This window comes from Terrapene carolina, unplaced genomic scaffold, assembly GCF_002925995.2.
Source record: "Terrapene carolina triunguis isolate 2854851 unplaced genomic scaffold, T_m_triunguis-2.0 Scaffold95, whole genome shotgun sequence".
Taxonomy (NCBI): Eukaryota; Metazoa; Chordata; order Testudines; family Emydidae; genus Terrapene; species Terrapene triunguis.
In genome coordinates this window covers 48,992,236-49,009,350 of record NW_020664446.1, presented here as the reverse complement: position 1 = coordinate 49,009,350, position 17,115 = coordinate 48,992,236, and the positions used below count along the sequence as shown (strand labels likewise).

Genomic DNA, 17,115 nt, shown 5'->3' with positions numbered 1-17,115 from the left:
TATACTTTTAAACTCTCAGATCCAAGTACTATATTGCACAAACTCCAGAAAACTAAAGTTTAGTACATTTAAAATATTAAATTGCAAAAGATGAGCTAAGACTATTAAATTTATTATTAGAAATAGGCTTGTGTAAAATGAATATATATTCTTATTGCTATGTATTGCTTACTACAATCGAGGTATGTATTTTTAATGACCAACTTGCTGAGTGTGCCTCTGGGGAGGGAATTGTGCTTACTGCTATATTAAAAGTAATGAGAACAATTTAAATAGAACACTGTCTTCTAGAATATTAAATACAAAAAAGTTCAGTTATAACAACACTAAGGGGCATATTTTCCCCTGGATGTTAATGTAAGTCCCATTAATATTAAGAAGACAACAACATGACAAAAATCAGGAAATCAATAAATTTGAAAAAAGGACTCTGCAAAGACTGATCCAAACAATCAGCTTAATGCACACACAGCCCTTCCCAAAAGTTACTGGACTGCCTAAAAGAGGTCTTTGCCATGACCTACTCCACTATGTTGAGACAGTTTACACAGCATCTCATACATGCCCTACACAAGAGAACACGGAGACTGGGTCAGTATTAAGTCCCTAGTTTTTGTTGATGTACTGTAAGCCAGGTCCATTCTATTAGTTTAACACATTGGGTTGCATATATAGTCTTGTGACACTGACAGACCAGCTGACTTTGTATAACCCATAACAACTTAACAGGAGGCATTACAATTGTAATCAAGACAATTTATTTGAATGTGAAAGATGCTAAGAGTATTTGTCTGTGTTTACAAATATCCTGTTAGAAGTTTAACAATGTAACCAAATTAGCTTGTAGATACTAATTTCCTTTCCTGGCCTTACATTATGTATGTGAATGGTTCACTGAACCTTAATATCAAAGATGTGAGATACTGCAGGAAAACTAATATTATTATCTACATCAGTGGTTTTCAAACTTTTTTTCTGGCGCCCCAGTTGAAGAAAATTGTTGATGCCCCCCGACTCAAGGGAGCTGGAGATAAGGGGTTTGTGGGAGGGGCTCAGGGCTGGGGCAGAGGGTTGGGGTGCAGAGGTGAGGGCTGCAGAGTGGGGCCGAGAATGAGGGGTTTGGGGTGCAGGAAGGGGTTCCGGGTTGGGGGGAGGCTCAGGGATGTGGCAGATGGTTGAGGTGCAGGAGGGGGTCAGGGCTCTGGACTGGGGGTGCAGGCTCTGGGGTGGGGCCAGGGATGAGGGGTTTGGGCTACAGGAAGGGGCTCCAGGTTTGGGGGTGGCTCAAGGCTGGGGCAGGGGATTGGGGTGCGGGGTTGGGGCACAGGCTTACCTCCGGCGGTTCCCAGTCAGCGGTGCAGCAGGAGTGCTAAGGCAGGCTTCCTGCCTGTCCTGGCACCGCGGACCGCACTGCACCCTGAAAGCGGCCAGCAGCAGGTCCAGCTCCTAGGTGGAGGTGCGCAAGTGGCTCCGTATGGCTCTCACCCATAGGCACCGCACACATCCCCCCAAGGCTCCCATTGGCCGGTTCGCGGAGCCAGTGTTCGGAGCGGGAGCAGTGCACGGAGCCCCGTGGCCCCCTGCCTAGGAGCCGGACCTACTGCTGGCCGCTTCTGAGGTGCAGCGCGGTGTTGGCACAGGTAGGGACTAGCCTGCCTTCGCTGGCCAGCACCGCCAATCGGACTTTTAATGGCCCTGTCAGCAGTGCTGACCAGAGCCACCACGACCCAATCCCTTCCATTCTGCGACCCAGTTTTGGGTCATGACCCACAGTTTGAAAACCACTGATCTACATGATCTTCAGCTTAAACTATCTATGTTATAATGGAGGACCTGCTAATTGCCTTATGTGAATGAGTGGAACTAGTTTACCTGTGTATGCATAGGAAATAGAAGATTAGCTTCAAAGCAAAGGTGATCTGCATTGCCTATTCCTCCTCGGGGGAAGGCCCTGCTATTAGGAATGTAAAATATTCATCGGTAAGCATTAGTCTTACCGGTTAACCCGCCTTAACCATTAACCCCCAGGCTGGCCGGCCAGGCCGGCCCTTTAATTGGTTAACCGTTTATACTAAATAAATTTTTAGTTTAAATGGTTAATTTTTAAAACAATATTTACATCCCTACCTGCTACGACAATTTCTGTGAGGAAGCTTGTCAACCTGCTAGAGAACTATAAAAGAGAAGCCTCAGGCCAGACCCTGTTATCTTAAGTCTGCTGAACTTTGAACAGGGAAAGTTTATGCCTTGAGATTGCGATCTTCCAAACAGTTATTTGGAATACTCTGGAAAATACATGGAAAGGCTTTATATCAGACTTTACATCTAAGCTGCCTTTGGATTCTGACTTGTTGGGATGATTCCAGAGCGACTTTTATAAGCCAGCAGTTTATTCTATCACTGCTATGATCCTGAGCTATGAACACTGAAAATCACTGGTATGTATATGATCCTTTAACCATTCAATAACTCTCTTCTTTTCTATATTATTAAACCTTTAGTTTTTAGTTACTAAAGGATTGGCATCAGTGTGATGATTGGGTAGGATCTAAGATTCATATTAACCTGGGGTTAAGTGACCTCTCACTATATTAGACTTGGCTGTCTAGATGGAAGCCAAGGGCTGAATGCCTAAAGGGGACTGTGCTTGGCTCCTTGTTAACCAGGGTGGTATTGCAGAAGCTCTTTTGTTACCGGCTTGGTGAATCTCATTATAGAAGAAACCTCCAGTTTTTGGGAATTGTCTGCCCTATTTCTTGCAGTCTGCCCTGACTGTGGCATTCTCAGTGTAGCCCATCCAGACACCCGGTCACAAGAATATTGCCTTTTTTTAAACTCAACTTCACGAACCCTCTCAAAGGGCTAGCAGAATGATTTAATTTGTAATGGCCCTGATTATGCAAATATATATGTACCCAACCTTTTGAAACACTTTTAAAGAAACCCACAACACATTCTAGGACACAGACTACTTGGGAGCTGTTATGCTGTCATATAAACACTTACACAGTTTGGAGAACAATATTCCTTCTGAAAAGCAGTTATGTGGGCCCAGGAGTTGTGCCTTAATTGGCAACTAAACACTTTTTTTGATGCTAAAGGAAAGATGGAGCAAACCCATTTAAAACAGGGCATCTAGATAGAACTTTTGCTTATTGGGGGGAGAGTGGGGATAAAGGCTTATATTTAAATCATTTCCCTCTCTTATAAGTTGACCTAAATGGATTTCTCCCCCTCTTTTTAAAAATACTAGAAGTGATTAGATCATACTATGGAAAAATAACTTCAAAATGTTTTATGGATCTGTACTTTTAATAAAACTTATTTTTTTAAAGTTAGGCATGTAAAAAACTGTCTTGAGACTTCTTGACTTATAACAACTTTGAGTTCAAAATTAATTTTTTAATTTGCTGACACAGCAAGCAGTGGTGGCAACATAACGTACTGCTGAGGGCAAGCTATTGTTCAACGTATTCTAACTTAATGTCCCAATAAATAAAGGACACTTCGGGTCTACACATAAACACACAAAAGAGATTGTCTGCCAAGTCTTAAATAAATAATTGTTTCACAGAATACCACAATGCTTAAAATAGCGACCCTAAAAAAATACATGAAATACAATTATCAAAGTGGACAATTACCTCACTGTTTGAACTTTCAACAAATGATCCTCCAAACATAGCAGACATCCATTCACAGCTACAAATCAGCAGTGGCTTGTGGGCATTTATGCTTCCATCATCCAACTTAAATGTAACATCTGTCATGGGATCAAGAAACAATCATAACTACAATTGTCAGTGCTTGAAGTGGAACCTATTACTAGTTCAAGACATAGTAAGAAGCACACACTTGTTAGTAAGGAATTGCTTCCTTGATGTTTTTCAGAGTCTTTGATTTTATAGAGGTAAGTGAAGAGCAATTATGACAGCCTTGACCTCAATAGGAGACGATGGGAGCTCAGCACTTTTGAGAATCTGGCCCCATAAACAACAGCCTAAATGTGGATTTTAGGAGCCTAACTTTAGGTTCCCATTGTTGAAAATGTTGGCCTTCAGTTATATAGTAAACTTTGGGCCCATTGCCCCTCTCACACTGACTTAAGTCAGGAATAACTATTGAAGCAGGTGGAGTAACACTGGCATAAGTGAGAGGAGAATTGTGGCCTTTTCTATGAGAGTTTATTTACTCACCAGAAAATGTACCTTTGCAAAGACACTCTTTTATCCGGTTAGCTTTCCTGACATGAAAGGCTTTAGTAATCTCTTGATTCATGAAGGCTTCTTTATTCATAATATTTTCCACCATCATCCGCAAGTCAAATACTTCCAAGATTTCAGCAATCTGTGCTAATCTTGTCAGATCTTTTTCACTTTCATCCAGTTGCCCAGCATATAGAAATTGTAAAACAGTTTTAAAAGGCCCAGGCTGAACAGAGGAATCCATCTTGACCACAGTTACAGGACATTTCCTATTAGATACAGGGTTGATTTGTATTTCCTTATGCATACTAACAAACCCTTTACCCAAGGAGGACAAAGCTCTCCTTGTAGAACTAGTTTCTTCAGTTTCAAGTTCTAGCATCTTTAAAGTCCCATCAGTTTCTGGTATTGGAAGTTTGGCATCAAAAGTTTTTAAATTTGCTTCATCACTGTCATCATCTGTTTCAAGATGACTTGTTCTAGACAGGAAGTCCCTACTGGTCTTATCTGTACTACACTGTATTTCACTGAAGTCTGGAGATTCTTCACATTCCATTAAAAAAAGGTCATAAAACTTTGAAGAGGAGGTAGCTAGGTAAATCTTGTGAGCAAAAATGTGATTCTGCTCCTGAAGAACAAACATAACATCTGCACACAATGGATTGTCTAACAAATATCCAGCCTCATTCATACTGGTTACAGGACACTCTGGGATTTTAATAACTGGAGGAGGTGCCTTTGGAGGTAGAAATGGAGCCTGAAGTAAAGGTTTTTGGACCTTCTTTAAATGTGATTTCCAGAACTGCAGGTGTCTCCTGGATATTAGTGCAGCTCTGATTGCATTATCAAAAACATCCTTAATTCCAAACTGGTCAAATACACTAGTTTCATAATATGGTATCCCAAGCTCCTTGGCAACCTCTCTGCCTCTTTCTGGTGGTAAAATATCTCCCCTTTTTATAGGCCTAGGATTGAAATAAAATACAATTAAAACAAAAACAACAAAAAAAACCAAAAATTCACACAGAAAGCAGGGCTGTCATTAACCACATTCCAGAAAATCTAGAGTACAAAGAAGAACATGTATTATCCATATTATTCAGGTCATAAAAATAAAAATGGTAGCTGGCATGGCTCATGAAGACCCTTGAAAATCTGCAACCATTGTACTAGACACTTCAAAAATATTACCTAATAGATAATCTGGTAAGAAAGTTTATATTTGGTAGATACTTTGTAATATAACCCTATTACTTAAATATAGGTAGGCATTATTTCACAGTATGAAGCAAGCCTTCAAATCCCATTCACACTTATCCAAATTAAAAAAGCTGGCAGCCTGCTAAAATAATAGCTGAACGTGGACATTCTGAAGAGCCAGGCCCATGACACTGCCAAAAACAGCAGCATCAGCATATACATGGACTGCCTGAGAACTGGCAGAGCAGCTACAGGAAAGGTGGGGAGGGAAAAAGAGAAGAAAGCTGGGCTTGGGTCTGCTAGGCCTGGCCACATCCCCTTTCCCTAGACTCAGCATACAATACTAGCAGGTTACTCCCATTCCCGTGGGGGCACATGGGGCAGGAGTGAGCTGGACCACTCAAATGACCCAGTGGGTCATTCCCTCTTGGGATAAGAGCCTTCTCCTGTTGCCAGCTAATGTAGTTAGTTAGTCCCATAATTCAAGCAGTAAAAGTCTGTGCTAAAAATTCAGGGTTCAAATCCTGTTGAAGATGCACTGGTGATGGAGGGCTGTTATAACTTTTTTCAAAAAAAAAAAAAAATCCTTTAAAAAACCAAAATATTAGGAAATAATATTACAGATATGAAGAGGATATTTTTTAGATTGGACAGTCAAGCATTTGAAAATTAGGGAATGCCAGGATTTACAGGTGCTCATGAAACTTTAATTCAGACCCCCATGCATTATGGGACACTCTTTAAGTTACATGATCATATAGTATTTTTTCTACAGGTCCCGAAAATAATTCAATGCACAGATTGGATGCACAAAAGGGAGAGAATTAAAGTAGTAAGGGCAACAGTAGATATGTATGTTCCTAACTTTTGCATGCTTGACTTTGCAATATTAATGACTTTCTTTTAATGTGTTTTTTTTCTATGTAAAATATATACCCACTTTGCTCTATGCCGTGCTCTAGGGTTACATTTTCAAAAACCAAACTGACCCCCAAATGCCAAAGTTATGGTGTGTCTGGCTAAAGTGGCAATTGGCAGGAATAATACATAAATTCCAGTGGCAAAACACATATGCATCATGCCATAATGTAAGATCTCTGCTGCTCACTATTTAAATATTACTGTAATGCCCAGATGGCTCAACCAATATCAGGCCCTATTGTATTAGGCACTGTAGAAAATGCATTGTCAAACAGCATTTCACTAATTAAGAGCTTACAGTATGAACAGACAAGAGAACAGACAGGATGTGAAACAGTGTTATTTATCCTCATTTTATAAGATGGGAAACTAAGGCAAACAGACAATACTGGGTGATAATATAATTTCTTTTCAGAAAAATAGTATATTTGATTAAAACCCAGAACCTTTTAAAATGTTAATTTTTTTTAAACTTTACCTTGCTAAAGGCCGTCTGGCTCGATTAACAGCTTCAAGATCAGCGTAACGAAGATCCAGTTGGCAGCCAACCAAAATAACAGGTGTGCGAGGACAAAAGTGCTTGATTTCTTGATACCACATTGTTTTCACATGATTCAAGGAATTAGGATTAGCAATTGAAAAACACAGAACTACAACATCAGACCTAAAACGAAATCAAGAGAAGAAAAAAAATATATATATATATATATATATATATACACACACACACACACGTAATCAAAATTCATCTTTCCATTGCAGCTTCATGTATTTTCATTAATCCTCACTGACACTGCTCAACCACACTTTCAAAAATACACTAAATCCCTGATATTAGACTACATCTTATTCATCAGAAGCTTTATAAAAACTACACAGTCCAACACAACAGCATGTGAACACAACATATCAGATATAGAAAGCTTCTTCATTCCAGATTCAATGTAAGTTATATACAAGCAGAGTGTTGGTCTATTCTGTAGAAGTTTACAGTAGCTAGAGTTTGCTATTCTCTATTTTGACTCTGCGGGATTGTCATCACCTGCAAAAACATTTCTGGTCACTGACACCAAAATTTCATATTATCAGGCCAGTGAGTCTGGTCAGCCATGTTGGAAAAGAGACTTGGTGAAAAACACTTTGAACAACAGACTCTAATCTGTTAAATCATGCTGTGAGAGCATGCTGCTGGTGTCAAGCTCTAAAACAAAGCTGCACAGCATAGAGACATCAGGGGTACAGGGCACAGCCCCTTACTGGTCTGGGTTGAACCCCAAAGCGTCACCTAGCAGTTGAGTAAAAATGTGAAAGGCTTCAGGATAGCCAAATGAGCACACAGGTCACATTCCTGAAACTGTAATGAAGAAATACATTTATCGTACACCTCTATAGAATGATGAAATATTTGTTGTGTGGAGTGACTGCAAGACAGTACCTCCAAGATCTTTAATAAAGTCTTCAAAATTGTAATTGATGAAGAATTTCCAGCACTGACCATTTCTTTAATATGGACAAAACACCTCTCACCCCAAAAAACAATAGAATGGAACAGGTAAAAAAACAAAACAAACAAAAAACAACAGTGTAGGTAAACAATTAACAACTAAAATGAGATTCTGAAAAAAATCATTGACATTTATAGCTATTAGGAAAAAATGCTTTAGCATAAGAGATTGTCACACTGTGTGTGTATGGGTCCGTGCATATGCAATTGTAAGGATCAAGATAATTTTTTGTAGCAAACGATTCTATACAACTGTTTTGTTTCATGTACCATTCTTCTATCAAAAACTAGGGGACCAACTCAGGAAAACACGTAAAGCAAAATTTTAAGCATGCGCTTAAGGGTTTTCCTGAATTGGGCCTAAATCATTGTTAGTTATTTGAGCGACTGCTATTAGAAGCTGGCTCCCAGCTCTTGGTCCCTCAGCTGATAGATGCTTGAAGCATCATGAATGTAATATAAATTGCATACCCCTCTTAGGAAAAGGAAAGTGTTGACTAGTAGCTTTAAGAAGAATTGAGAGAAAGGGGACTTGTTTTTTTTAAAACAAGAGTTATCCCTAAAGAGTCATCAACAGAATAGTCAGCAGCTAAACTCACTAATAAGCTGCCCATCTCATTTCTATTAAGCTTTAATTTAGCACAAATTTATTGTGTATGCAGTTTGTGTAATGAATAGATAAAGTAAGACCTGTGAATCTCAACATTGGCCTTTTAAATCATTAATGAAACTGTTCAGTACTGCTGCTTTCTACATTTCATTGAGGACACATATCTAGCAAGACTTACAGTTTCTAAAAATAGCCACATGCAATGCAGATACTGCTGAGAGCTTACATTTAATACAAGAGAAGTGCTCTTGCTCTGAATTTATACCTTATATAAACTACAGCACATCCATAATATCTAGAGAAAAGGCACTTTAATTTTTTTTTTAAATTATCAGTTAAACAAAGAGGGGTAGGTGGCATATACACTAACTTTCCATATGCTTTTGGGCGCTTGCTACAAATTCAGATGGTCTCAAGTGCAATAAGTTTGATAGAGCCAACCCAGACCCTAGTGGGCATTTGTCCAGGTCACAAAACCATCACACAGTTTGGCAGTTGACAATAAAAATAGTAAGGTGAAGTGATGGGGGCTGAGGAACATTGACAAAGTGAGAGGAAGGGGGAAAACTGTGTAGTGTGTACTCATGAATCTGGCTCAATCTCTGCTATTACTGTTTAAATTCAATTTCATTAGTGTTGCCAGAAAGAAAAGTGTGAGTATCTTACTGTGTGAATATTTGACAGCTGAATTCACGCTAACTGTAACTAAACATCTAACACATTTTATAGTGAAACAGGACAGAACTTAAAGTCAGTCTCGGCTTGATGATCAGAGGTTACTCGGGCTGTCAAGTAATCGCAGTTAACTCACACGATTAACTAAAAAATATGAATCACAATTAATCGCAGTTTTAATCTCACTGTTAAACAATAGAATACCAATTGAAATTTATTAATATTTTGGATGTTTTTCTACATTTTCAAATATATTGATTTCAATTACAACACAGTATCCAAAGTTGACAGTGCTCACTTTATATTATTGTTTTTGATTACAAATATTTGCACTGTAAAAATGATAAAAGAAATAGTATTTTTCAATTCACCTCATACAAGTACTGTAGTGCAATCTCTTTATTGTGTAAGTGCAACTTACAAATGTAGATTTTTTTTGTTACATAACTCCACTCAAAAACAAAACAATGTAAAACTTTAGAGCCTACAAGTCCACTCAGTCCTACTTCTTGTCCAGCCAATTGCTAAGACAAATAAGTTTGTTTACATTTACGGGAGATAATGCTGCCCTCTTCTTATTTACAGTGTCACCTGAAAGTGAGAAGAGTCGTTCACATGGCATATTTGTAGCCGGCATTGCAAGGCATTTATGTGCCAGTTATGCTAAACATTCGTATGCCCCTTCATGCTTCACTGAAGTCAGTGAGTAAGGCTGGGAGGATTTCGATCACCAAAATAGATATGTGGGGGTAAAATGCAGGAAAGAGGAATTGTCAACACAAGCAGAACATTGTTTGGGCACTTATTTTAACTGGGTATCTTTTCTTGTAACATAGGGGCTACACAAATTTACTCCTTTATTTATCCACTGAAGTACAACAGACAGCTTAATTTTTGTTAATTAAAAGGGAAACTGGTTGAAAGCCATGCATTAACACCCCCAAACATTAAAATCCTTACCAAAGTTATTAAAACCACCTGAGACAATTAAAATGAAAAAAAAAAAAACATTTCCAAAGAGAAGTTAGATTTTATGTGGTTTGTTTACTTTGGCATCACTCTCAGCTTGGACAAAGAAAAAGGAGTAGTTAGTTCCACTTTTATTTACAATCAAGTTTTATTCTACTTTCTATTGATGCCGCAGTGTGTGGATTTTAAACATTGTAGGTGAAATTTTATTTAAGACAAATAAGGGGAAAAATCTTTCCACTTTAATTTAAAAATAATCGGTAGAAGCATTTCTACTGGCTCTAGCATTAAAGGCTAGTTTAAAACTTCTATTTTGGAGCATTCTTCAAAGTAAGGTAAGAAGTATACAGATTTTTGTCAACTACTAATGATGGTGTATAATTACACTTATTACATGTACTGAGATTCAGTGGCAAAAACCACGGGATACAAAGTTAAGTGATGTCATTGACTCAAAGATGAAATCCTTATTTTCTGGTGCTGTGGCTGTATCGACGGTTAGAGATAAATTATTAATAAAAACCAAAACTATATTAAATATGGATCTGAAATCCTCATCTGCCTTATGGTTTGGAATGTCTCAACCACATTAAATATTAGCCCAAACTATCCACACTGGCTATGGGTGGCACTAATAATTGCAAAATAACTGACATACTATGGTTGAAGGAAGGATTTTGCACCTCCAAAAGAGGCAAAACAGCTTATTTCCCCCCACTCAGGCTGTCGGACAGGAGAGAATGGAACATAAATCTGAAAAATTTGATAGATGGAAATTATGAACATTTCTTTCAGATTGAGATCTAGCTACCATTACCCACATACATGTCACCTCTTCACTGGATGACTGCAAGGCATGCTACATGAGGCAACACATTAAAATTCTCTCTTCCTCTCCAATCCCCTCAGTCTGAAATATCCCAATTTGTTGATCATCAGGGCATGCTGAAAGGCCCATCTACTTCCCCAGACTTTTGGGGGGGGGAGGGGAGGAAAGAGAGGGGCATGCTAAGAACTATCCGTGTATTAGACAGGCTGCTGTTTAGGTTTGATTTCATCGCGTTAGTTACTTTCTGGTTTTTAGGTGAGTGCTGCTGCTTTATTTTTTTAAATTACTGTACTTTTAATTGTGTCAGAGGCAACTAGAGCTCTGGATAGGAGCTTTTCAAATACTGGCTATGAAATGAGAAAAATAATTCTTAAGAGCAAAATGGGCATGTCTTAGCCTGTCTTTCTGACCCTAACCACAATCATGGACACACAAGATGTTGGTATGGACAAAGAATATACTTACTCAACATTTAAAATACAAAATCCACTAATTTACATGGTTATTATATCAGTGTGCTTAGTGAACAAGCACAGTATTATTTCTGGAGAACAATTTGCTCTTTCTAGAATATAAAGAAGTTTTCCCTTCTACAATCAAACAGGTCCCGCAGCTATAAAATATTGTTATGGCGCCAGATGGTGCTGTTACACAGTCTTACAAGTTGTTCTCAGCATGCAAGCCATGTTCAGTCTTAGGGTAGATCTACAGTTCAAGCTGGGAGTGTGATTTCCAGTTCAAGGAGACATTCTCGTGCTAGCCCTCATTCAGCTAGTGTGATAAAAATAGAGTGTGACCGCAACAGTGTAAGGGTTAGCCGCCTCAAGTAGGTACCTAGAGTCTCAGACTGGCACACACTCAGGGCACCTAGCCCCTCCTGTTGTTTGTGCTGCCACTTCTACGCTGCATTTTTAGCTTGCTACCTGCTTCAAGTGCAGGACTACTCTCAAAAGAAACACTGTACTGTTAGTTCTGTGATGTGCATTATTTCAGGGGGAGCTACTGCAAGTAGGAGAGCTTCCTCTCTGCATTAATCTAACTAAAGTCCATCCCTGAGGCAGAGCTGCCTATGTAAAACTGGGCATTATTTTTGGGACTCAGATTTTTTAAAGATTCATTTGCTTGCATGCCGTTTGTGACCACCTCTGTTCATGAACTGGCATAACAAGTTGTACTAAAAATATACCCGGACTTCCCGTCACTGATTTCTCTTCCAAAGGGAAACCAACCTGCAAGGCCCAGACATCTTCTATGGCTTGGCACAGAGGCAACAATATCCCCATTTGAGGCAGAATTTCAAGAAAACAGAGGCATTCAATAACTTATCATTAGACACACTGCATAGAGACTTTATGAAAGGGCTAAAACTGTAAATGACTCTCAACTGCAGGGTCTGGCCCTGTAGGTCAGACCTTTTCCAGCGTTTGTAGATGCTTTGATTTGGGTTGATTTCTACCTAAAAGACTGGCTGAATTTTGAAATGTACCTGTTGTAGAAATTAAAAGAAAAACATGTTGAAGTAGTTCTGCTTCATCACTTCAGCATTTAATTTATGGTCTCAAGACATTTTGAGGAGAAATAAATGAAAGTGGTACATGCAAGACTTGTTCACCAGGTGATTTAGCCCCAAGTAAGGGGGCTTTGTATTGCTCTCTAGTCACCTGCCAGCCAACCAAAAAGAAATATTGATGGGTTTAGAAGGGAGTCCTTTCAAGCAGAGGGCAGAGCTGTGATGCAGGAAAGGGGCAGAGCACCTGCAAGGCAGTAAAACAAGGAGAATTTGCCTGAGAAAAAGTCCTGCCTCTGTGGTACTCACTGATCTGGAAATCAATGCTGACACCCCACAGATGAAAAAAAGAGAAAAAGTCTAGCACTACTGTCCTGTTATCTTCTTTCCTTTTAGAAGGACAAGCCAAAAATACCGATTGTTTTTAGATGACTAATAAAGAGATCCAAAAGCCAAATCTGACAGAATAATTTTATGGGTAGATGAACTAAATCAGAAACATTTCAGTTTAGCACAAAGTTATTGTACCCACAGCAAATATTTTTTAGAATACATTTGACAAAAAGTTCAGGTAATTACCCTCCTTTTATTTATTTTTTTTAATTTAATTATTTTTTTAAATTTCCCTACTTCTGGGCATTCCCTGCAAGCAGAAACAGAAATGCCAGATTACTGTGAGGGAGGATGTTCAGAATCCAGTTTTGTGAAACAGAGAATTCTGAGTAATTTCAGACAAACATTCACATTCCTTAGAATTTATCTAAACTACTGAACCCTGTGAAGTCCATTCATCACCAATAGTTTTCCTTCCATTCCCTGGATCATTTTTGTGCCATATATAAAAATTTCACAACAAATTCCCCCCTCAGCTTTACCACATCCTTTGAAACCTGCATCTCAGCTGCACTTGTTCTGGCTGAGGTGGGACTGGAGGAGAATTATCCACATAACACTTAACCATCTGAAAGGGACTACTCTTAATTCAAATTAAGTCTTTCCCTCAGCCTGGATTGAGCACACTAGCTCTACAAGACTCCCAAGCCTTGTCAGTTCGTTCAGGCACAAAGACTGAATCCAAGAATTAAACCCAATATCTCCTTTGTGGCAGCATAAAACACTACTGCTATCAACCCAACTATGTAAAAGAAATTTTCATTCAGTTATAAGGATCTTTCATGCATGAATCTCACAGAGCTGGAAAAAAAACTTCAGATACATATAAGCAAGGCAGAGTTTTAAGTGAATTCAGAGTTTAGTAAATGCAATAGCAGCCTTCATATGAGATGGAAAGGAATTAATAAGTGACAAGTAAGAGTAAGTAATGACCAGAAGATGAAGGACCTGTATGCACACAGACAACAGATGGAAGGCCTGATGAACTAAAATGCAAGGAGTGCCCTGACATGTGAAGAACTAAAGGTTTCCAAGTAAGGCAGGGCAAGACCATGCAGTGCCTTACACGTGAGCAGGAGAATCAATTAATTCTATACTTTACCGATAGCAGTGAAGCTTCTTAAGTACAGGTGTTATGTGCAAAACTGTCAAAATACCCTGAAATATATTCAGATTTTGTGGTGAGTAGCATGCAGACCTATTTCTAAAAATTCTGTAACTTCAGGTTTAGTACACCACCACCAAAAGAGTATCAACTATCTTTTTAAAAATTATAATGATCACATATTTCAAGACTATGTTTAAAAAGTGGAAAGAGCTTTTTTGCTCATTCCTTACCAACTATGAACACCACTTCAGAAATGACATGTTTTAAGCCTTTTCTATGTTTCTTCTGATGTACTCATGGTGCATATAGAGAGAACCAGAGATGACAGTGGTATCATAAAAATGACAAAAATATCTCATTTCCCACTGTAAAAGCCTGGAGATCTATTCTCCCTGCAATACAAATAACCAACCAGATACAGCACTAATGGCAACTGGAAAGTTGTCTGGAACAAAATATCAAGGCAAAGCTATTTTTAAAGTTTAAATAGACTGCTTACATAGTCATGGTATATGGTTCATTTTACTTCTGACTCTAAGAATTAGGTTTACTAATTATTACATCTTAGTCATTTACATAAGGACGAGATCATCTTAGCACCAAACACAGAGCATAGAAATGAACCAATTTATCTGCAAACTGCTTTAACTTTTCTCTTGGGCTGAATTCTACAGCCCTGAATTGAGTAAAACTCCCACTGAAGTCAGTGGGCATTTTGCACAATTCAACTCCACAGAACTTGGCTCAATCTGTCTTTCTTTTTAAGGAACACAGAGCTTGTGTGTTCCGTTCCTAATTCACAAACAGAGATGCTGTGCTAAATATAATTCCATATAGTATGGGTGCTTTGACACTAAAGAATATATACAGGTTCTGTACACCATGCAGAAAGAAAGATTGGGCCTTCTGTTTCCACACAGAATGAAAAGGTGAGGAACCAAGAACAAATGGCAATCAGGAAGACAGTGGTTTCAGCTCTTGCTGCAACAGACCATCTGACCAACTTAGAGCAAACTCCAAAACTCAGGATGTGGTGGGAAGAGTCTGGTAAGTAATCAGATAATGTTTGTTTAAAGGTGTATTGTAATGGGATGGCCTGTTCACTTTAAACTGTAATGGGGAATAAAGCCTGGAACGGCCAGCCCTGTTCCATGACACATCCCCTTTAAGGAAACAAGTGTTGGAGAGAGCAAAAAACAGCAGCTGGGGAACTCCCAAAAGAATACAGGGCAGACAGCCTGGAGAATGAGCACTTTCAGACTAATTTTGTTACCATTTGCAAGCAGCTGATTCATGGATAGGGACAATATTTCAAAAAAGTCTCTCTCTAGATTTAATAGACATTAATCAAATGCACAGGAGGAAGAATAACAGGAAGACTCAGCAATAAATACACCGAAAAACCGAGTCCACAAACAGTGATCCACAGTAAACAAAATATTCATTTTTCAAGAGATGAAGAAGAGATTAAATGTCAAATCATTTGAAGCAACAGTATTAAGAAAGGGAAAAGAACATTTTAAGATAGGGTCTGAAATGATGAGGAAAGTCAGGGAAGCAAAGAGAAATGGGAGTTCCAAACATCTGGGAGTACAACAGAGTCAAGCATGATTTTTGTAAATGGTAACAGAGTAACGAATTACACAGCTAGACACAGGAAGCTAGGAAGATCGTGAGAAGACAAAGGGGCCAGGATGTTAGAGATTAAAGGGAATAATGACTGGCTTAGGCACAATCACTAAATGTAAGAGTGTGATTTTTACACAGGTATAGGAAGCCAGTAAAAATGAAATTGGGGAAGACTTGAAAGCAAAGCAAAGCAAAATTAGATGAATTTAGTGGTAAGAAACCCTCGTGTGACTGTATCACAGAACTTTATCTTTCTTCATTCATGAAAAATCTGATTAATGTTGGCAATAGCCCAGACAACTTTATGAATTATTTACAATAGCTGAAGCCACGAAATTTCAAATGGTACACTGGTATCAAACAGCAATGGACAAGGGCACTCAGACTGAGGTGGATAGGAGTGTCCATATATATTTCTACTACCCTACACACCTATGAGGAAATCTAGACCCAGAATCTTGGAGTCTTAGATATCTAGTGGGTTCAACAGATCCTAATCTTATCAATTCAGAACTACTTGTGGTGGCCAAAGTCATTTTTGATGTCCCTTCTCTGGTTTAGCATATTCAAAAGATATTTTTTCCTCTGTTATAAACGAAGGCTTTTAGAATAAACCACCTTTATAAGAGAGCAAGAATGGAAGAGAATTATGTAATAGCATAAACAAAGAAGGGTGTGTGTGTGTGTATGTATATAAACATTTTCATTGCAGTCAAAGAAGCCCTGCACTATTGCAACAGAGCCTCTCTATTCTAGCTATGTCATACAGACATCAAGATAAGCCACATCATACCCTATGGACATTCATTTGGCACCAGGTCTTTTAAAAGGAGGAAGAATTGCTGATCCCTAATAGCAATTCCATAACAGATTTTCATAAAAATTCACTACTTACAGTAAGATAAGACACAGGTGTAATGTGGGGAGGACAAATAACTGGACTTCACCAATTTGAATGGTCTAGGTATTCAAACATTTCAGGAGATGGGTTGGGAGCTTCCAATTCTAATACATGTGATGACAGAAAAGACTTTAATGGGTGTGTGCTTGTATGTACACACACAATATTAGACACCAAGACATCATGAAAAATAAAATTAGGTTTCAGAAGCTCATTTGAATGTCATCACCACTAAACTTGATCTGCCTGCTCTGCAATCTTCCTTGGGTCCAAACTGAGCCCAATTAAAATAGTACAAAAAAGCATGACTGTCTCAAATGTTAAACACTTCTCTGTATGTCTCCTCCAAGACTACCTGATGAAGAACTTGAATGGCCTGTAAAACACAGCCCTCTATATTTGGGTGTTTTTCGTTTTTAAAATAGATTAGCGTAGAAGTGGAAGTTCACCAATTTTGTTGGCTGTCATCACATCTTAACATCATACGGTGATGCTGCACAGCATCATTTGTGGTGACAAGACATAGCAAGAGGAAGAGAATGGGGACAAAAGATGAAATAGATCTGAAAGTAGTTTATGTCCCCGGTAGCAGGCCCATTGCCAGACAAGCAAAAGAGTATCTGCCTGTGTGAAGCATTTACTGCTGTGGAGACGGTCCCCAATT

The 17,115-nt window shown here is 38.7% G+C and overlaps 1 protein-coding gene across 1 annotated transcript in view; it reads right to left on the bottom strand.

Moving 5' to 3' along the window:
• RHOBTB1 (Rho related BTB domain containing 1) overlaps positions 1-17,115 on the bottom strand; it is a 70,209-nt gene that overhangs the window by 10,174 nt on the left and 42,920 nt on the right. The window contains exons 5-7 of the mRNA XM_024209678.3: positions 6,805-6,990; positions 4,197-5,170; positions 3,645-3,763 (exon numbers count right to left, since the gene is read on the bottom strand). Of these exons, the coding sequence (XP_024065446.2) occupies positions 3,645-3,763; positions 4,197-5,170; positions 6,805-6,990 (1,279 nt within the window). The remainder of the gene's footprint in view (positions 1-3,644; positions 3,764-4,196; positions 5,171-6,804; positions 6,991-17,115) is intronic.